At 49.4% G+C, this 21529-nt stretch overlaps 1 protein-coding gene across 1 annotated transcript in view; it reads left to right on the top strand.

The window, feature by feature from the left end:
• The first annotated feature begins 1412 nt into the window (after positions 1-1412).
• The window catches only part of HMCN1 (hemicentin 1), a 157914-nt gene continuing 137797 nt past the window's right edge, over positions 1413-21529 (top strand). Inside the window, 1 exon segment of the mRNA XM_050306823.1 lies at positions 1413-1723. Within this exon segment, the coding sequence (XP_050162780.1) occupies positions 1462-1723 (262 nt within the window). The 5' untranslated portion in view covers positions 1413-1461.

Here is a 21529-nt window from a genome sequence, read left to right on the forward strand (position 1 = left end):
GAATCACAGACTGGTTTGGTTTGGAAGAGACCTATTTTGTTACACCCCCTGCCCTGGGCAGGGACAGCTTCCACCAGCCTAGGTTGCTCCAAGCCCCGTCCAACCTGGCCTGGGACACTTCCAGGGATCCAGGGGCAGCCACAGCTTCTTTGGAGCACCCCGTGCCAGGGCCTGCCCACCCTCACAGGGAGGGATTCCTTCCCAATATTGCCTGTGACCCTGCCCTGTAGGGACGAGCTCGAGCCAGCGCCGCGTCCTCCCCTGCGGCGGCTGCGGGCACAGCCCCGGGGACGAGAGGGGCAGCTCCGACCGCAGCTCGGCCAAGGGTGAGGGGGAACTGACGGGAGCGAGGGACCCCGGCTGGGGGAGACACCCGAGGAGAGGGAGAGACTCCGAGGGGAGGGAGAGACTCCGAGGGGAGGGAGAGACCCGAGGGGAGGGAGAGACTCCGAGGGGAGGGAGAGACTCCGAGGGGAGGGAGAGACGCCCCGGTGAGGGCAGGTCCCCCAGATGAGGGCGAGACCCCGAGGTGAGGGAGAGACCCCGAGGTGAGGGTGGAACCCTGAGGTGAGGGCGGGTCCCCAGCTGAGGGAGGGACCCCCAGGTGAGGGCGGAGCCCTGAGATGAGGGAGAGACCTGAGGTGAGGGAGAGATCCGAGGTGAGTGAGAGACCCTCAGGTGAGGGAGAGACCCCGAGGTGAGGGCGGAACCCTGAGGTGAGGGCGGGTCCCCCAGGTGAGGGAGAGACCCCGAGGTGAGGGCGGAACCCTGAGGTGAGGGCGGGTCCCCCAGGTGAGGGAGAAACCCCGAGGTGAGGGAGAGACCCCGAGGTGAGGGAGAAACCCCGAGGTGAAGGAGAGACCCTGAGGTGAGGGAGAAACCCCGAGGTGAGGGAGAGACCCTCAGGTGAGGGAGAGACTCCGAGGTGAGGGTGAGTCCCCCAGGTGAGGGTGAGTCCCCCAGGTGAGGGCGAGACCCCGAGGTGAGGGCGAGACCCCGAGGTGAGAGAGACCCCGAGGTGAGGGAGAGACCCCGAGGTGCGGGCAGAGGCCGCGGCGGGCCACGAGAGGCGGGACCGGGGCTGGACCAGGGCGCGTCGGGCACCACCTCCGTCCGTAGCCGGGGCTCCCAGGGCGGCAGCCTCGTCCCCGTCCCCATCCCCGGGCGGCAGCAGCAGCCCCCGCGCCCCGCGGCATGGCCGGGGCTCAGCCCTGTCCCTCGGGGCGGTGCTGCCCCAGCCCTGCCCGATAGGGAAGGCGGAGCGGGGCCGCAGCCGCGCACAGACAAAAGCGGCGGCGCTTCCTGCGCTCCACCCGAGGGGAGCGGGCCGTGGGCGCCGGGCTGTGCGCTCCGGGCAGTCCCCGAGCTGTCCCCGAGCTGTCCCCGGGCTGTCTCCGGGCTGTCCCCGGTGTCCGCTCTCCCCGCCGTGTCCCCGGGCTGTCCCAGGTGCTGTGCCGGGCCATGGCTCCCGGTGTGAGCAGCGGGGCTCGGGGCGCGGGCGCGGCGCTGCTGCTGCTGCTCGCCCTGAGCCCCCGCGCCGTGCCCGAGCCCGAGGCGGTGCCCGACGGAGCTTCCACCCTGGCCTTCGTGTTCGATGTGACCGGCTCCATGTACGACGACCTGGTGCAGGTAATCGAGGGCGCATCCAAGATCCTGGAGACGTCGCTGAAGAGACCCAAGCGGCCGCTGTACAACTTCGCGCTGGTGCCTTTCCACGACCCAGGTAGGGGATCCGGGCAGGATGGGCAGGAGCCGGGAAGGGCAGCAGGGAGCTCCCGCTCAGGGCCGGCTTTTGTAAGAGGTTGTGTATCCTGCGCTTCCAGGGACTGGAGCCTGAGTGTTCCTGTCCCATCGTAGCCCTTCTCGCCGTGCGGGTCTCTCCTCCGCGGAAAGTTGCCAGGGGCGAGTAGCGCTTTGTGACCTCCACCTTCCTCTCTACAGAGCTTCACAAAGCCTTCAGGATCAACTGGAGGTGGGCTCGAAGTGCGCTGTGTGCACCGAAGAGTAGCCTAGGGGATCAAATAATTGTTTTAATAATTCTGATACGAGCTGATGTGGTTTCAGTGACCTTCATGTGTAGTAGTAACGATGCTATTAAGTTTTTTTAATGCCCTTCTATGGGAATGCCCTTAGGAACATACATATTGCAGTTACACTTTTCCTCCTGTCTTGTGGTCCTGTATTTACATTCGGTAACTTGCAGTGAAATGATCCAGAAGCTTTACATGGTGTGGTTTGTGTGGTTTTTTTTGTTTGGATTCTTATTCTTTTCTCTCTTTTTACCTTTTTCCCCTTCTGCTGTATGTTGTGCCTTTTCTTCCAGCATCTGTTTTTTGTTCCCTTCCTCCCCGTTTTCTCTGGCTTTTTTCCTCTTTCCTTGTCAAATATCTTCTGTTGACTTGAAGAGGAAATAGGAACAGGATGCCCCAGGCTGGTGAGGTGTGCTGTACTGTGCAGTAAAAACTCCCTCTAAGGAAAAAAAAAGAAGAATAAGAAAGAGAATCAGAAAGTGGGAAAAAATACCCTTGAAAATTACTTTTGTGGCTCTAGTTTCCATGGAATATCTCAGAATATGATAATCCAGAAGTCAATTCCTAAGAGTACCATTTTTGCAGGGATGTTATCAAGTGAAAAAAGACAATCCTTCCACTTCCCCCAGTCACAGGCACTTCTGCTTACAAGATGTGCTTGCTATTGGCATAAATACCTTAAACCATGTGCTTGGGGACTTAAAGAAAGACTTGTCTTTGTGGATTTTGCTGCTGTGCCATCTATAGGCTTTATAGGTTCTCTTTTTTTTGTTCTTACAAAGAGTCCATCATTGTGGTATCAGAGCACCCTATCCCAAAGTGGTCTCTCTCTGTACCTTACCTTTTCCACCTTTGGCGTCACTTTCGCTTTTCACCCTCTTTACCTTTTGCTTATTTTATAGAACAAACTTACATGGGGCTTGAAAAGCATCATACCACAGAAGTGAACATGTGTAGAGCCTGGAAATCTTCTATATCTTTCTGGAAAATCGAGCTGATAGATCTCCTTGGAGCTCTTTGCTCCTTGGATGTGGTAGAACATCAACAGGATGGGTTGGGAGTGTTTTGGTTTAATTTTTTCTCTATAATAGCTCTTTATACATCTTCAGTGATCAGAAAGGGGTTTGCTCTGAGAGCTGATAGATCTTTTTCTGAGGGGTTGTGTAAGTGCTGCAACCACGAGAACAGGAGAATGAGCTTGTGGTGCACTTTTAGTTTGCAGGTTTGCGTGGATGGTCCTTTGTTCTTGTGCATCTTCAATAGAGAGAAGTCCCAGGGTAGTCCCAACACTCAGCTTTCATCACAGGCCACTTTCAAATCATGTCAACAGCTCCTTTTTTCTTTCTTATCCCACATTTTTTCACCCAGTTTTTCTTCTGCACGTTGTCTCCTTTTCTGCCTTTTTTTCCCCCCATCCTCCTCCCTTTCTTGCTCCCAGTGCCTCTCCAGGATCTTTGCTTGTGTTGCAGACCGAGTCCTTTACCCGTGCTTTGCTGAACCACCTCTCCTCGCTCTGTATAAACCTCACCAGCAACAAATCTGCCACCTTCCTCTGCCTCAGTCCCATTTTCCCTCTCACTGACTCCTTGCTTCCCTGCCTCCTCCCCACTTCCTTCTCTTCCCGCAGGAGAGCCCTTTCCTTGGCAAGTGCTCGGTTTTGTTCAGTGAGTAACCGAGCCCTAAAGCTGCAGAGAGTGACCCAGGGGCAAAGAGCTGCTGGCAAACGTGCCTTGGTGTATCCAGTTACACCTCTCTGCCTGCACCCCTGAGGGGGCCTGGCTTTTAGTGTGATGGATAACTTGTGAGGTCAGAAAGCTGTTGGAAAGGGGACAGTGTACAATTTCCAACTTGGTTTTGTCCTGGTTTCTGAACACTGGGTGTTTCTCAGAGTTGGAAGGACGTGCCACAGATAGCGTGTGCAGGCTGCTGGTCAGCCCTGCCTTACACCTGATGGTGACCAAGCCCAGGCACTTGGAAAGAAAGGGCAAGAGATGCTGCTGTGACCACTTCAGCATCCTTTTCTGTGTCTGTAGAGGAGTAACTTTATTCCAAAATCTAATAAAAAATACTGCTTGGCTTGTGTTTCACAGCATGCAGTTAATTTACCTAGTGTTGTTCTTTCTGAAGGCTGCTCAACGGACTTATGAGCATGAAGCTATTTTTTTCCCAAATTGTCTGGTTATTTACTCAATTTTTCTTCCAAAAAAAAGAAGCCTTATATGTAGCTGCACCACAGACAGATTTTCTTGATGGGTTTTTGAGGTGCTGTGGTCCTGAGTCAAATGGGACCCTACAGGGGGTGCAATATATAGCTGGAACTCAGATCCAAGGAGCCTCCCTTGGTATAAAGGTGTCCTGATGCAGATATGCTACTGGGTGGTGATTACAATGTAAATGTGGTGCAGACTGTGTTTCTAATTCCACTCTTTTCCTAATCCACGCTGCGCAGCGTGCTTGACAGCGGTGGGGTGAACGTGGTGGTGGTGCTGGGTTGACGATTGAGTCGATGATCTTACAGGCCTTTTCCAGCCTCAGTGATTCCATGGCTGGCATGTTCCAGCACGCTGTCTCTGAGGGTACAGTTACAGGTAGTGTTGTGCCTATTGCAGTGGTATTTGGGAACAACAGCAGTACACATGTAATTTTTAGTATCAAACCTGAGGTTGTTGGCAGAGAATTATGGCCCACAGAAAGAAATTTGTCACGGGTTTCACATTCCAATACCGTGGACCATCTGGTGGGATGCAGAGATCTCCATTCTGGAAAACCCTTTGGGTTTGTATTCTGCTTTGTGAGTAAACATGTGCTTTAACAGATTACAGGAGTTTTTTTATTGTGGTTTTTCAATGCCTAAGCATGATCACAGAAGTTTTGTAGGCAGTGAAAAGGGCTGTTAACTAAGAAATCCCTTTCCAGACTTGTGTTCAGTGGAAAAACTAGGGGGGAGGGGGGGAGTGCCCCAAATTAGGAGTTGGCACAGGAAAATTTTGTATTGGAACTAAAGCTTAAGATCAGCAAATGCTTTTGTAATTGCGTGTTGTGGGTCCTGATCTCCTACTAACTCCCATTGTATCCTGTGGAAACGGGATTGGACTCGGAACGTCTTTATTTAACATCTGTGGCCAGCTTTGCTATTTTTAATTTATGCCATTAAGGAATTTTGGAATGGAAAATAAGCCTGAGAGGACAAATTCATCCTTAGTATTTTTCTGTAAAGCTAATGGAATTATCCCAGCCATAACTCACTCTGTGTGGTTTAATCAAGCATTCCTTTGGTGTGAATGGTTATTTTATAGACCAAACTCCAGTAATTAATTACCAGAAAAATGAATATATAACCTCTGGACTTCCTAGTGCAGAGGATGATGTTTGCTGTTCATGCTCTGCATGTCTACAGCTCTCTGTCTGAGCATCTGCTCCCCCTCTCCTTACAAATCAGATTGACAGCCTTGTGTGAGAAATGGGAAAATGTTAGTACTGCTCGGTTCAGATGGGGACATCGTACTGAACCCAACACACACACAGTGAAGGTGTGGGAGAACCAGAACCCCTTTTTGTTTGAGAGTAAAGCTGTGTCCTGGCCTGGCGTGAAGGACGTGGTGGTGTCTGACTGCAGAGCTGGGGTTCCTTTGTTCAGCAGGCTGGCACCACTGTGTCCCTAGCACGGCAGGCTGCTCAGCCCCCCAGCTTGGATCCAGCTCAGGAGCTCATGTGAAAGTCTGGAAGCTTTGGGGTTTACAGGTTTGATAAGTTTTTGTAGGAGTTCTAATGAAGAAGTAATGTCTTTTCCAGAGGAGGAACATAAGAAATGAAAATTGGGCTATTAATGGAATTAAAGGTTTTCATACTTGCTGATAGAAAAAGTATTGTGGTTATGCAGATATAGGATGGAAGGAGAAGAATTGCTCTGTTTGGTAAGAGTAGGGTCAGAGGCAAAGAAAATTATGCTCTCCTCTTAATTCAAATAGTTGTCTTATTTTGACAATTGAGTGGCTTTTATATTATTACCAAAATCCAAAGTGGGAAAAGAAGAATACTAATTTAAGCAATCTGATTTCCCTGTTCTTCTGTGTATCACAGAGTCTTTGGTGGCCTCACAGTTGTGAACATCTCTAAAAACTCAAGGATGTGTAAGGGTTTGGGGTTTTTTTGGAGGTGGTTTATTTTGGACTTCCTCAGATACACAGCACAGTGACAACAATGAGTGCACATCCAAGTTCTGAGGTTTTCTTTGGCATTTTAGGAGACACAATGTAAATACAATTGTTCAGTGCTGTCTTGGTGTGTCTGAAGGCAAATGGATAAGAACTGGGCAAAGAACTGTGAAATCTGCCCTTTTGTGCTAGAACTTATAAAATCTAAAGATATTTTCCATCTCTGAGGCTTTTGTGATCACTGTACTGCCCGTGAAAGTGAGGGTTTGAAACCTCATTGTCACCTTTAATGGAGACATTGTGGCAACTGGAAAATGAATTCCAGTGATTGCATGGATGCTTTCTTGTTCCTCTGGAGGGATTTATCTGGGATCCCTCTCAAAGTAGCTGTTTATATTGATTACAGGAGACAGTAAGTATTGCCAGTGCCAGAAGCTCCAAAATCTGTGAGCCAGCCAAAATGCTGTGACATGATCCAAAAAGCTGCTAGAGCATCACTTACAGCTTATTTTTCTACTGTCTTAACTCTGCCTGTCCAGCCTTGAAGGTATGGACAGTGGTGAATTTCCCCCTGATTCCCGAATCTTTTTGGCAAAGGAAAGAATTTTATCCCTGTTTTTATTTGAAGATACAGTGGAGGTTCTTTTCCTCAGGAAAAAAGTAATAATGCCTCAAGTACATAATTCTCTTCTGCTTTGAATTACATGTTATTTCTCATGTTACATTTCAAATTGTTACCTACAGAACTTAGAAGCTATTTGTTCTATTTTGCTTTGCTCTCCGGAGCTCCAAGTGGTGATAATTCCATGGGAAGCTCTGCAGCTCATTAGAGATGTATTCCAGAGTTACTGTGTCCCCATAATTACTCCTGATGTCATTTAGCACGTGAGCCCTCCTGTTAGCAGGCACCCAAGTGCTGTCTCCATGGACTTCGGAAAGGGAAAGCAGGATAAGAAACAAAATAGTGTCCACAAAAATCTGTCTATTGGAATCTTTGGAGTGAAAAGCTACATTATGACTCAAGAGAAAAAGAAGCATCCACAGAAAGATTTTTTTCCCAGTTCCTTAATCACTTTTTAAACAAAGAAATTCCCCCATTCAGCCTCCCCTGTTCTTGCCCCTCCTCTGAATTTGTTTCCAGCGCTCTGTGTTTGTTTCCAGCGCTCTGTGTTTCACAGTCCCGTGTAGAGACCCAGTTAATCCTGTCCAGGGCAGGGATTGTTTCACAGGAGGTGACGGGTCCTGATGGGAGCTCTGGGGCATGCAAAGAGAAGAGCAGTTTCTGCTGCTGTCTGCATCTCCTGGATCGCTTTAAATGCACACAAATCCAAATCCCGGTGATGTGTAAAAAGCAGATATTTGATGCAGATCCTCCAGTGCTTTTAAGCCATGAATAAGCTGTTCCTCCCTGAGACTGATATATTCTGTCCCTTTTTCATCTGGAGAAAACAGTTATTTTCTGAGGACTGTGGTAATGAAGTGAGTAAACAGACATGAATATTGTACACATCTTTATCTCACTTTAACTGAGGTGACAGTGTTCTTGTAAGGTGAATTGTCAGAGAAACGGAGGGAGGGAAGTTGGCAAGTAGGCTGCTCAGAGACTTTCTGCCTCGTGTGTGTGTTGGAGGCTGCTTGGAATTTATACCAGAGTGGATTCGGTTCAGTCAGCTGAGGATCTGGATGAGGTGGATTAAGGAGTATGGAAAAGGAGCAGATATTTCATTTAGTTAATGGATTTTGAATGTGGCCTAAAGCATGACAGGAGGAACCCTTTAGGCAGAGAAAGCCCTCAGATGCCAGTTGGTACATATTTTCCAATCCATGGTTTAATTTTTTTTGTTTTGAAGGAGACTCCTGCATCAGAGGAAATATTGAGAACATCTGTTTTTCAGTTTGCAAATGGCAGAACAGTTTCTCTGTTGAAAGAAAGTGATGGTGTTACTTGATTGGCTCACCATGCCTTGATAATCAACAATTTTGTGAGAAGAAATAAGGTGGATTTAATGAAAAGTGCTCTGAGCTGGCTGCTTGCTTTCCTCCAGCCAGGGCGAATGTGCTTTACCCTTCAGTCCCACTGCTGGCCACAATGTGTTTTTGTTACTGTTGGCAGTGTTTAGGATTTCCTGTTTGAGGTGTGTGGGGCCCTTCAGCGATGCCTGTAGTGAGGTCATGCTGTGCAGTTGTTGGGCGAGCTCTGGGTTCAAGATTTTGCAAAGGGATAGTTTGCAGTGTTACGTTTCTAAGTGGCATCAGGGTGGTTTAGGTCAGGCATATCCCCTTGTGGTCTGTGGTAAACTTCCCTTGCTGCCTTTTGAAGAACATGTGCAGCCTGCTTTTTGGTAACTGTGGATGCCAGCTGAGGATTTCCCTGGTTTTACCAGAGGAGAAACACGATGGCTTCATGTTCCTGAAGCACTTGAATGGCATCAGGTTGTGTCAAATACATGAAGCCATGGCACTGAGGACAGCATTGACCCCATTTCACTTCAGGCACTCAGCTGAAGACCCTCAGCTGAGAGACTGATGACCCAAATGTTCTTCTGTAAATCAAAAATGACACTGACACCTTAACAAGCAGTTAATCACCTGTGGATGTCCAAATACTCTTGGGAAATCTCATTTGCTTTCTCTGGCTGCAGGGGGAGCAAGGCTTAGTTCAGTGGAAGCCCTGAAGGCAGAAGGTCTGAAGTTAATTAAGAGGCTTTCCAGCATTTTCCTGGGCTGGGCCTGGCTGTCCAAATAACAGTTCCTGAGGTTTGTTTCGTGCACAGCTTTGCATCCTGCCAGAGGGTATCAAGTGCTGACCGTTCCGTATCAGCTGAAGGGGTAACACTGGCAGCTCCCAGGTTGATGAGCCCATGGGACAAGCCCCAAACATGGACTGGGATGCACATTGTTGCTGCTTATCGCAGATGTAAACAGGCTGTGTGTGTTTGTGCAGATATGTTAACTTATTGTTCTGTATCCCCTGTGCTCTTTCATCTTCATTTCCTCTGGCACCCTTGGTACTCCTCTTCACTGGGTGCACTTTTCCAGCTCTGCTCAAGTTGTAGCCCTTTTCCCAAAGCATTCCTAGCCACAGATCGGAGCCTGCAGATCATGACTGCTCCAATGTATGCATATTTGCAAATGACAGGTTCCCAGACAGCGAGCCAGCCCGCTGCAAACATCTCATGCAGCCAGGGAGACCTGGAAGTGTTGAATTTATTCTCAGTGGCGGCCCTATGAGCAGTCCCATCCGTTCCCTCTGGAACAGCAGCTTCCTTCCCCTGTACTCTTGGGAATACAGCAATGATGTGCGATACAGGTACAGCGGATAAATGAGGTACAGCTTTAAAAGCCAATTTCACAGAGCCCAATTCCCAGTATCAGCCGTACGGGAGAAACGAGGACCAGCAGAGCCCATTGTAACCAAAGCAAAACGGGCCCCCAGCTCTCAGCCTGGACAGCCCTGCTGGAGTGGGGTGAGTGGGGTGGGTTTGCAGCCTGAAAGGGGACTGCGGGAGTGTGCTGTGCTGCTGAGGGCCCTGCTGAAGGGCTGGGCTGGGCTGGCAGCTCTGTGCTGTGGCTGTGCTCGCTGCTCCAGCCCTGCCAGCCTCTTTCAGTGAGATTCCTGCCCGGGGGGTGGGGGGCAGCAGGAAGCCATTGGAATTTTCATGCTTTGGACACCAGTGTATTTTCATGAGCTGAAGTGAAGTGTCTCTGGGGATGCCGAATATCACTGAAACATTTCCTGAGTTCTCTTAAGCTCTACAATGGTATGTCTGAGTCTGTTTTCCAAAGGATGGAGCTTTTTGTTTAGTTAGTGAGGTCTTAGTTAGTTCACTGGACTACTATGCTTTTGCACTTGGAATTTATTGAGGAACAGAAGAAGAAGAGGGAAGCAGGAAAAACGAAGTGCTCTGCCTTAGAACATCTAGGAATGCTATGGTTTCTTTTATGTCCCCATATTAATTTATATTTCTGTTTACTAAAGTCCTCCTAAGATTGTGACTTCACTTTTCTTTGGTGTCTTGGGTTTTTTTGTTTGTTTTGTTTTGGTCATGTCTTTCCCTTTTTAAATTTTACATAAGATGAATCAAAGCACAGGGAATTCGTGTGACTTACCCTGAGTCACAGTTCTCTTGTGTTAACCACAAAACCACAAATCACTTTTTTTGGGTCCCTGAAATGTTTATTCCTTCTTTTCCTTTCTTTCCTAGTCTGTTGGACTCCTACATTGTTTTATCTCCTTTGTCTCTGCATTCAACCCATCCCTCCCTCAAAATTTCCACTGACCCTTTTCCCTCAGATGTTCAGTGTCCCTTCTCAGCACTCGCCTCCTGCATCTCAGGATTTCTTGGCAGTCTGGAGTACCTTTTGCATATACAGCCTGGATCCTGGTGGTGAGGTGTGGTGCTGCTACAGGCACTGTGTATTCTTCCCTGATACAAGTGCTGCGGTAGCCACAAAAAGGTTTGTGCAGGAGAACGTGGAATGGTTTGCGTTGGAAGGGACCTAAAGACCATTTGTTCCAACTCCCTGCCGTGGGCAGGGACACCTTCCACTAGCCCAGGCTGCTCCAAGCCCCCCTTGTCCTGTCCCTCCATGCCTTGTCCCCAGTCCCTCTCCAGCTCACGTCCTTCCTGTGCTGAGGACCCCAGGGCTGGAGGCAGCTCTGCAGGAGGGCTCTCAGCAGAGCAGAGCAGAGGGGCAGAATCCCTGCCCTGAGCCTGCGGGGTGATGTTTGCCTTGGCCTGGAGGAGGACGCTTCTCATTCACACCTCACATCTGGCCGTGCACGGGAGGGCGTTTGGAGAGTTTGTTCTGGGTTGGAATTTGATCAAGTGACTCAGAAATTCTGCTGAATTTGTTGACATACATTTTCTTTAAGTTGTAGCTGTAGTGGACAAAATCTTCCTTCTCCGCACTGCAAGCTGCTTCCCTCTTCTTTAATGTTGTGGCCTTTGATCCCCGGCCACGGGGAGCCTTCGCAATTCCAGGTTCATTCCCACGTGGCCCAGATTAGCAGAGGCAGCTGAAACTCTTGGTTAGGGTGTGCATGAATCCCTGGGCTGCCGAGTGGAGGAGGGGACAGCTCGGGATGGCCCTGGAGAGCAAGGCTGGCAGTGGCTCAGCTGGCAGAGCTGCAGCGGGAAGGCAATGGTGGCCGTGGTGCTCATGAACTGGGAGGGCTGAGTTAGGTGGGATCTGGGTGGGGATCTGGACAGTCCCTGTGAATGCTGACGGGGGGTTGGGGTGGGTGGGGGGAAATGTGCTACTTTGTGTGTATGTCAAGCTTTGTTCTAAATGTTCTTGCTGTGGCTGTGTTAGGGTGTGAAAGGTGGGGATCATGTCCCTGCTGTCAACAGTCGGCTCTTTCCCCGCCCTTGAAAGTTGGACTGAATGTCATTCTGTCACCTAAAGTGAGCCATGGCATAGGGAGATGAAAAGAATGTGTTGGCCAAATGGCATTGTAAAGAATGTGGCAGTTTTACCATACCCATCCAATCTTCCAACGTCCCAGTGGTTTGGCACAGCCACCTACAGCAATACCCGCCCCTGGCTGAGATTCGCTTTAGAGGGAAGGCACAGAAATACTCCTGGTGTTAGAGGCGTATGGAAGCTTTTGCTGAGCAAGTGGTAAGAGAGTCTGAATTCCTTTGTGGAAAGGACAGGAGGGAACAACTGGAGCTGTTCCATCCCTGTTTTGTGGAGAGGAGTCTTGGTTCATCTCAAACCACGCTCTTCACAAAACAAGAAAAGCCCTGCATAAGTGAAGCATGTTTGGAATTGACTCTTTAATTTGCACAAATCTTGTTCAGAGGTAGATTTGTAGTACATAAACCCTTTCAAACTATGGAGAATTTTGGCTGTGGATATTTCTGGGATGACCCAAGCCCATCTCACCTTTTGTGTTCAGCTGCGTGAGGTTAAACAGTTTCTCGATTACTTCAGTGAAATGTCCCACTGTGTGGGTACAAAAGCCTCTTCCCCCACTTCGATGTTCTGTCTCATAAACAGGTTTTGATCTTGGTTAATGTGGAGTAAATCCAGAGTAATTCCATTACAGTCAGTGATGTTAGTTTGGATTTACACCAGTATGACTGAGCTCAGAGTCTGGCTTTGGTTGTCTGCCTTCTTAAGTTGCTAAATATTACATCTTTCCCAAATATCCTTTCTCATCTTGTCTTCAGACCTTGCTGGTCCTCCTATTTTCCCAAATTCCAAGAGTAACAACATAGGTGAAGTTTACTTGATGAAAGATTGTTTAAGCAGGGTCTGGTTTTTATTAGGTCAGCTGGTTTTCATTTCCCCAGCCCTGTTTGAAGTCTCCCTGTGCTCAGGCTGGGCTCTGGATCCATCCTGCTTTTCCTCCTCGACTCAATTTTGTCCATTAGGAGTGTGCTGGTTTAGATTACAGGCTGCGCCCCGGCGTTACCCTTCGGTAAGAACTGTGTGCCTCACTGAGATTTCAAAGCACGTTTGAACTCCCCGGATCAGAAAAGAGACATAATTGTGCCTTGGGGCATTCCTGCTAATCAGCAACGTGACTTGTTTGGAAGGACTCGGTAAATGGGAGATGTGACTTTGGAGAATGAGACTAATTAAATTATTCCTGGTTTTGTTGTTATTTCCTTTGTAGAAATGTGCTCTGTACTTTCTTACAGGGTGTTTTCATTTACCATGTGTGAGAGGCATCTGGGATTTCATCTGGGTTACTGCGTTAGTTACACTGGGTTGAGTGTTGCACGGTCTTGTCTGTGTTTGGGACAGTGGGGCTTGGGCCTCGGGATCATGCCAGAAATAAATCCATAACATTTGTATTACTGGCTTTATGCTGGGACTTGTGCTGGTGCAGTATCTCTACACTCATATGATGATAAACAATGCTGCCCAGCATAGCCAGTTCTTGTTCTAGGGATAAAGAAGGGATGGGAGAAGGGAAACACCACCTCCTTCACAGTTTGGACACCTCAGGCACAAAGTACTTCAGCAAAACATTTCAGAATGTTTTCACGTATATTCTGTTGATTTTGGTACCATTTTCACATATGCTTCAGTGTTTTCCTGAGAGAGGCCTGAAGATTTGCCTCTGGCAGCAAAGAGAATCTGTGGCAGAACAAGTGATTTAAGCCTGAGTGCTCCTGTCTTAATCGTTGGGATGCTATTTGGCACTGCAGACACCTAAACGGAGCTACAAGAGAGGCTGGTTCACTGTTCATGGCTGTACCTGAATGTCTCCTGAATTCCAAGGAATGACAGCCTTCACCATGGCCATTCCAGTGGGCAGTTGGTATAAACAGATGGTGCCCTCAAAGTCTTTGTTGCATGGCATTAGTGTTCAAGAAGTTTACCGTGACTCTTAATGTCTGCAGGAATTCGTGTTGGTTTGTGGATGTCTGTAAGAGCAGTGTATTTTTGTTGTGGTTCTGTGCAGGGGGGGTGGAATGGGCAGTGGAAGGCTCAGTGTTGAGTGACTGTCTGGTTGGACTCCTGTGTCTTGCTGCCTGTGCAGGACATGGGGCCTGGGATTGGCACTGGAGGGTGGCCCGGAGCTGAGGGGCAGCACTGGGCACACAGCAGGACACACACAGGATCCAGCTGGGACAGCAGGGCTGGGACACCTGCGGGTGTTCAGGGGCAGGAGAAGTCTCTGGGGAGACCTGAGAACCCCTTCCAGAGGCTAAAGGGGCTGCAGGAGAGCTGGAGAGGGGCTGGGATCAAGGGAATGGAGTGTCACACTGCCACAGGGCAGGCTTAGGTGGGATATTGGGAAGGAGTCCCTCCCTGTGAGGGTGGGCAGGCCCTGGCACAGGGTGCCCAGAGAAGCTGTGGCTGCCCCTGGATCCCTGGGAGTGTCCCAGGCCAGGTTGGACGGGGCTTGGAGCAACCTGGGCTGGTGGGAGGTGTCCCTGCCCAGGGCAGGGATGGCACTGGGTGAGCTTTAAGGTCAAGCATTCCAGGATTGAATGCACTGGTGTCCACGATGTTCACTGGTGGCACCCTCAGTTCCTACCCTGGGCTGCAGAAGCTCAGGAATTTCCTCCCTGTTCCCTCGAGCTGACCTGCAAGGGGAGTGGCTGCCACTGAAAATATCCCAGTGGGATATTTTCAAACACATCAGAGTGTGCTTGAAAGCACCTGTGTGTTCAGTGGGAGTTTTCTCAGGGTCTGCTTTGTGTCTGGTAGAAAATACGCTTTTGATTGACCTGCACAAACAGTACTAGTCAGGTGGTAGCATTGATTCTTGGAGCTTGATGGCTTTATGGTCACAGATCCGAATTCCCCGGAGAAGAAATCTTCGTGCTCTGTGTTGTATAAACAGGCTGAACAGTTTAGTGAAAGCAATCATCATGGTAAATGCTTCCCTTTTTAAACTGCAATAAGTCTTGAAGAGTAACTTTGGTAATTATTTAGCATTGATTATTTTATTTCCAAGTGAGAGTTCCATGTTTTTCCAGTAGTCAACTGAGTACTTTCCAGTCTGGTTGGACTAGAGCAGACATAAGGTGAAATGGGGAAATACAGGGTTCACACAAATCAGTCTAAATTAATTTCTGTCTAAACCTAAACAGTGGCATTTTTTCCCACACATTTTACAAGATGAGCAAACAGAAAACAAGTTCTTGCATAATGTGTTCCTGTAACTCATGTGAAAGGAAAAGACTATTTTGTTTAAGGTAAAAAAGTTAATGTTCTCATCTTCTTTCCCTCCTCCCTCCCTCCTCACATCTGCTTTTTGAATTAGTTTGGAACACGCTTTCATTTTTACACTACTAAAACTCAGTGGAATTTTATAACCACAAATAGTATTTAATGCTTCCCTCTCTTCCACGGTTTCCTAAAAACTACCAGCACTCAAACCGGCATTAAGTGGAAATATTCTAGGGTTTATTTTCCTTTTCCTTCTCGCAGAGCCATGAAGCAGCTTTCCCGTAGCTCAGGCAGGGCTGGAGCTCAGTGGAGCTCAGTGGCGGGGGGGAGCCTGCAGAGGGTGCTGCAGATCTGCCCCGGGGGCTCTGCGGGCACAGCCGGGGATCAGCAGCTCCCCAGCCACGCTGGGAGGAGCTGCCTGCAGTTACTGCTCGTGGGGAGGAGTGGCAAAAGGCAGGGTGCCTGGAAGGGAGCTGCTAGTGGACAGGGAGCAGCTGCCACCTGCGGCACTCATGGATGGCATCGGGCACGGCTGCGGGCGAGGGCCAGGCCCTGTAACACACAGGCATCTGTGCTGGCCTTGTGAGCTGGGCTTCAGACTAGCTCCTTTAAAACACTTCTGGAGCCTGAACACTGCATTTGTCCCGAGCCAGAGCTGCAGGGGGGAAGGCATTGCACACAGCACTGCTGCTGCCAGTGAAGGCTCGTGCCCTGCCAGCTCACAGGTGGGAAGGGGGCACAGCTACAGCTGAGACCTGGTTGTTTTGTTGTTTTTTGCTGTGGAGCCCAAAGCACAGACAGTGTATTCACATTTAATCCATGCAGTCTATTAAATCCTTCCAGCAACGTCATGGAATCGTAGATGCATAGAATTCTGCAATGGTTTGAGTTGGAAGGACTCGAAAGATCACGTGCCAACCCCTGCCATGGCAGGGACACCTTCCGCTATCCCAGCTTGCTGCAAGCCCCATCCAGCCTTCTCCAGCTTCCAGGGATGGGGCAGCCACAGCTTCTCTGGGCAAGTCCTTCAGCTTAGTCGGGCAGGGTCATCTACTTCAGAAACTCCTCAGACCCTGGAAGGTTTAGGTAGAGTCTCAAGGAGGATGAAGAAGGTCCTGTTGAGCTTTTAGGATGCTGATCCTGCATGGAGCCAGGTCCCACCGAGACAGTGACACGCTCTGTGTGCTTGGCTGGGCTGCTGGTGGTGAAAGCCCAGAGCTGCTGCTTCAGAGCGGCCAAAGCCACCTGAAAGGGGTGCTTTCCACACCAGTGCACAACTGTCTGCCAGTGTGGATCTCTTCTAGTTGTTTCTCAGTTGATATTTAAAACTATTGTTATATAGGACTGGAGGAAACAGCCTCGAGTTGTGCCAGAGGAGGTTTAGGTTGGGTATGAGGAACATTTCTTCACTCCAAGGGTTGTCAAGCACTGGAACAGGCTGTCCAGGGAAGTGTCACCATCCCTGGAGAGCTTTAGCACGTGTGTCTGTGGCACCTGGCAACATGATCTAGTGGTGGCTTCCCACTGCTGGGGGAGCAGTTGGACTCACTGATCTCGGGGGTCTTTTCCTACCGAAATATTTCCATGAATCTGCGTCTTTTGCTACCTGTCTGAGGTCACAGTGTTGTACAACAAATGACTGTGGACAGAAATGATGCTCAGACCTGACCTGGGGGTTGTTTATGTACCACAGAGCTTACCTGAGTGAGTGAATGTGCAGATGCTGTTTCCAGTGAAAAGTAAACACGTCTGTCCTGCAGCCACACTTGAGCAGCACGGAGTCAGAGATTTCTTTTAACAAAAACTCGTTCTCAGGGACTGATTGTGTGGCTGCTGTGGGGACAAGTTCTGGTTTTCCATTCTCCTACCAGGTTAGAAGATGGAGTGAGTGCAGACACCAACATCTTGTGAGTTCAGTATGCTTGCAAAGGGCTCCCAACAGCCACCCTCGCTCCGTGAGGGGAGCTGAGCTGGGAAGGACCAGAAGCGAGGCATTCCCACTGCTCTGGCCCCTGGAAGGGAAGGAGACACTTCAGGCTGTTGTCAGCACCGAGCTATTCTGGCAGCTCCCAGACTCTCCCCAGCCTGGCGCGTGATCCCTCCCTCACCCCGCTTGTGGGGAGCGTTTGACTTTCTCAGCCTTGGGTCCCCAGAGTCCTGGGAGAAGTTTATCCCTTACTTGAATGATTTCTGCTGCTTAAAAATGTTTTTCTTGGTGCCTTCTAGAAAATGACACAATTACAAATGGTACAGGAAGAAGGGGAGGGATGGGACAGAGCTGCTTGCAGCTGACTCGTCACTTACCAAAGTAAACAGTCTCTAATGAAGCTTTTGAGAGGCTTTTCTGCCCATCACAAACTTGCTAGATCTTTCCTTTTAAATTGGCATTTAAAGCCAAACCACATATTTTTAAATAGAACAGAAATGTTTCAGAGTCCTTTTCTGCCCGGGTTGGCTCTGACAGAGAAGCTATTTTGCAGTCTTGTTTTCTGCAGCTTTCTCCCATCACCATCCTGTACAGTAGAGTCCTGCAAACAGCCCAGCTTGGAAAGGGCCTCAAGAAATCGTTTGGTCCCACCTCTCAAACAGAGCCTCACCAGAAGAAAGAAATGTGTCTGTTAGGTAGAAATAGAAAAGGAACTATTTACAGTCTGTCGCGGTCGAGGCGGGGGCAACATGGGTTTCAGGGTACCAGCAGCTTTTTTATTGCAACAGTGCAGCTACCTTTATACAGTTCTGGGGTGACACATGTACACACAGCATTGGTTTTCCACTTCATAACAACTCATGATTGGACATACAGCCACATGTCCTAACACAATAGGCTGACATTCCTCACAGGAAACCCACTCTGTGTTACAGTCCTACTGTCCGTGGTTAACCCTCTGCCAGGTGTAAGAAGTTCCATCTTCAGGATTTCAGCTTACAGAGAGCCCAGAACCAGCTGGGCTCCCCAACACAGTCTTCACTGTCAAAATTAATAATAGATCTTTGAAAGGACCAGAAAGTTCACCTTAATTTGGTACACCAGTAACTGCCCTTCTCTGAACATCTTTAAATAGATGCTTTAACTTTGACTGATTGATGCCTCTTTATTCACAGGGTATTTGAGGCATCACTGGACCCTTGTTAGAGCCCTGGGGATAGTATTCCCAACTGGGCACTGTCAAAGTGAATAACTGGTGTATACAGACAGTGTTATCTGCTGTGACATTCCATGTTCTGTCAGCTGCACTTGGATTAGTTCTGGGAAGTGGAGCCTTAGTTGGAATGATGCATGGAGATTTGAGTTTACAGTTGTAATGCCTGAAAGGTTTGGGTTTCTAATGATTTTACACTGGTAATCCTTTAGAAATTTGTTTTATAGTGGAATACTTGGAGGGGAGCTGGGCCCTGTTCTAACTGAAATCAATAAAACCTCTGTCATTGACTTGGAAAGACAACAGATGCATTTTTAGTACTAAAAAGGAAAAAAAGAGTGTTTTAGGTACAGAGTAACCTCATGCAGAATATCTGAGTTCTGTACTGAACATGACACTTCTTTCTCCCAGCAGCAGGCCTCAGACTGCTTGATTTTTGTTATATTTGGAAATCTCCATTTTCACAGGATGGCAGCTGGATAAATCTTAAAGCCTTTTGAAATGGTGATGTTCACGCATGTGGATGTACATTTGTGCACACACACACACATATGGGCTCATAGCCTAGAATGTTGGGTTTATTCCTAGAATTTTCTAAAAGAAACCATTTTTCTTTCCTTCTTTGTGTCCTATTCAGAGATCAGTGGCTTGGTATGAAACCAGGAGAATCTATTTAGTAGTGTTTGAATTATATAAGTGTAGGTAGGTCTCTGGTTAGTGTCTCACTTTTTCCTTTGTTTAGGGCTAATTGACCAATTTTGTGGTTTGCTGATAATTTTCTGAGCAAAATTTAATTAAATAATTTTTCAAGGATTGTGTCTGGCATCTGGAGGTTTTTGAGCTCATTCTTTACTTCTTTGTGTTTCTCTTATCCTCTGTGGAGGAAAAACCCCTAAAACTTACCCCAATGTGTGTGAGCTTTGTGTGCAACTTGTGCTTTGTCCCAGGTCATGGAGTTCCCTCTTGTCAAAGGAGCCTCCACAGGCCTGTTCACACCTGATAAACCAAATTGCATCTGTGCTTTAGGTGGGGGGCCACCAAGATGAGCATGGGGCTGGGGCAGCTCTGCTGGGAGGAAAGGCTGGCAGAGCTGGGATTGTCCAGCATGGAGAGGAAAGGCTTTGGGGTGACCTCAGTCTGGCTTTGCAGTGCCTGTGGGGGCTACAGGAAAGGTGGAGAGAGACCATTGACAAGGGATGGAGGGACAGGACACAGGGAATGGCTTCCCACTGCCAGAGGGCAGGGTTAGATGGGATAGTGGGAAGGAATTGTTGGCTGGGAGGGTGGGCAGGCCCTGGCACAGGGTGCCCAGGGAAGCTGTGGCTGCCCCTGGATCCCTGGAAGTGTCCCAGGCCAGGTTGGACGGGGCTTGGAGCAGCCTGGGCTGATGGAAGGTGTCCCTGCCCAGGGCAGGGGTGGGGCTGGGTGAGCTTTAAGGTCCCCTCCCACCCAAGCCTATGATGGGTATGATGATGGAAAAAAATAACCCTTTTACCATGTGAAGACATAACCACAACATGAGCCTGCTAAAGCCCAGGATTAGTATGAGAACATCCCCTGGAAGCCCTGGTTGCCATGTCTGCTGGCAGTGCCGAGCTCTGCTGGGGCAGTGCCGAGCTCTGCTGGGTCAGTGCCGAGCTCTGCTGGGTCAGTGCTGAGCCCTGCTGGGGCAGTGCTGAGCCCTGCTGGGTCAGTGCTGAGCCCTGCTGGGGCAGTGCTGAGCCCTGCTGGGTCAGTGCCGAGCTCTGCTGGGTCAGTGCTGAGCCCTGCTGGGGCAGTGCCGAGCTCTGCTGGGTCAGTGCCGAGCTCTGCTGGGTCAGTGCTGAGCCCTGCTGGGTCAGTGCTGAGCCCTGCTGGGTCAGTGCCGAGCTCTGCTGGGTCAGTGCTGAGCCCTGCTGGGTCAATGCTGTCTCTGGTTCGAATGGTCCCTCAGCAAACAGCTCTCCTGGGTTAGTCCCAACCAGAAGGCAGAACCATTCCTGCACCTCACTGTGTGCCTGATGGGAATGCAGAGCCTTTCCCCTCGTCCAGCTGAGCACTACTGGATTGTCCTGCTCTCAGGATGCTCAAGTTGCTCTTGGTGACTTCCTTTGCCTCCAGGGTCTGTTTTGTGTAGCTGTGGGTGCTGAGTGCATTAGTAATTCCATATCCTTCCGGAAAGCAGTGTGGCTGCAGTTCCAGCAGCAAAGAGCCAGTTGCTTTTTCAGTTTTGTTGATGTCTCATGATCAAAAAGCTGACTTGGCTTCAGTAAGGTAGCCCTCTCCAAGGATCTTCCAAGTCTCTTTGAAGGAAGTAAGCTGGGAATATAATCTTCCAGGCAGCAGAAGTTTTTAATTAGCCCTTGTAATTGGACTCATCTATTCTGGAAAAATAAAAGAAGCTGTGATTTTCTTGTTTTTTGCCAGTCAATCTCTGGACCCCTCCTATGGTGAGATACATTTGGGGACACAGTGGGAACCAGAGTTCATGAAGCAGGAGAAGGAGCTTCAGGGAAGAGGTGGTGGTACCCTGCAGTGCCTGGAGGCTCCTGACAATGGAGCTCAGATATTCCCAGCCAGCAGCAGCTCAGAATCAATCTGTGCTGGATGTCACAGTAAATAAGTTCATTTTGCAGTGCAGTATTAAGTTTAAGTTGTGAATCAAAAACTGAGTTTTCAGTTGTACTTGGTTCGACTGGAGCGTGCTGAGGTAACGCATCCAAAGCAGCACTGGGAAATGTGTGGTTGTTTCATTGCTGCCCATTCCTCAGGGCAAGTCCCTTATCCAGCACTGTTACAAGTGCAGAAGGAGCACTGCCAAAATACACAGGCCCAGAGATGAGACACAGATAGACCTGGACTGAGCTGGAGCTCAGTCTGGAGAAGGAATTTGAAGAGCACTGTGAGCTGAGCTTTATTCGGTTCAGCTCGTTGTTAACAAGGGGAAATAAACACAAACAGAGCGGGAGCTGATGGTCTTCTCAGATGTTCAGTGGAACAGCTCCCAGGCTGTACAGTGAGGGAGCTCAGCCCTCATCAGCTGCTTGGCCTGTACTGTGAGCTCAGGGAAGCAAATTCCTCAAAGCTCTTTTCCCTTGTGTCTGCTGATGCCTTTTGTTGCTAGAAAACATCTGCCCTGGGGGCAGTGCTGGGCAGGCAGGCACAAAGCCAAACCCTCTGTGCACAGGGAGCTGCAGGAGGGCACGCACAGCAGTTCTGATGGATTCAGTGCTCAGGCTCAAGGCTTGGGTGTCAGGGACCACCTGCTTGTAGCAGTTTCCCATCATTTCCCTGGCTCCCTCAGCCCTCTGGCCTCTCCCAGGGACTGTCGGCCGAGTTGCCAGTCCCGTGATTTGGGCAACCACCCTCAGGGGCTGGCCAGAGGCAGCATCCACCCTGGATGCTGCCCCCTGGAACAGACCTCTGGGGTGCCCCCTGGATGGGGCTGCCCCCTGGAACGAACCCCCGGGGCGGTGCAAAGGACAACGGGAGGGAGGAATTAGGGTTTGGCTCCTTTGCTTCTCCCTGGAAAGGGCAAAACCACCTACCTGGCTTTGTGTTAATCTTCCTGGGACATTTAGTAGCC

The sequence above is a fragment of the Myiozetetes cayanensis genome, unplaced genomic scaffold (genome assembly GCF_022539395.1).
Source record: "Myiozetetes cayanensis isolate MyiCay16 unplaced genomic scaffold, myiCay2020 scf12, whole genome shotgun sequence".
In the NCBI taxonomy this organism is placed as follows: domain Eukaryota; kingdom Metazoa; phylum Chordata; class Aves; order Passeriformes; family Tyrannidae; genus Myiozetetes; species Myiozetetes cayanensis.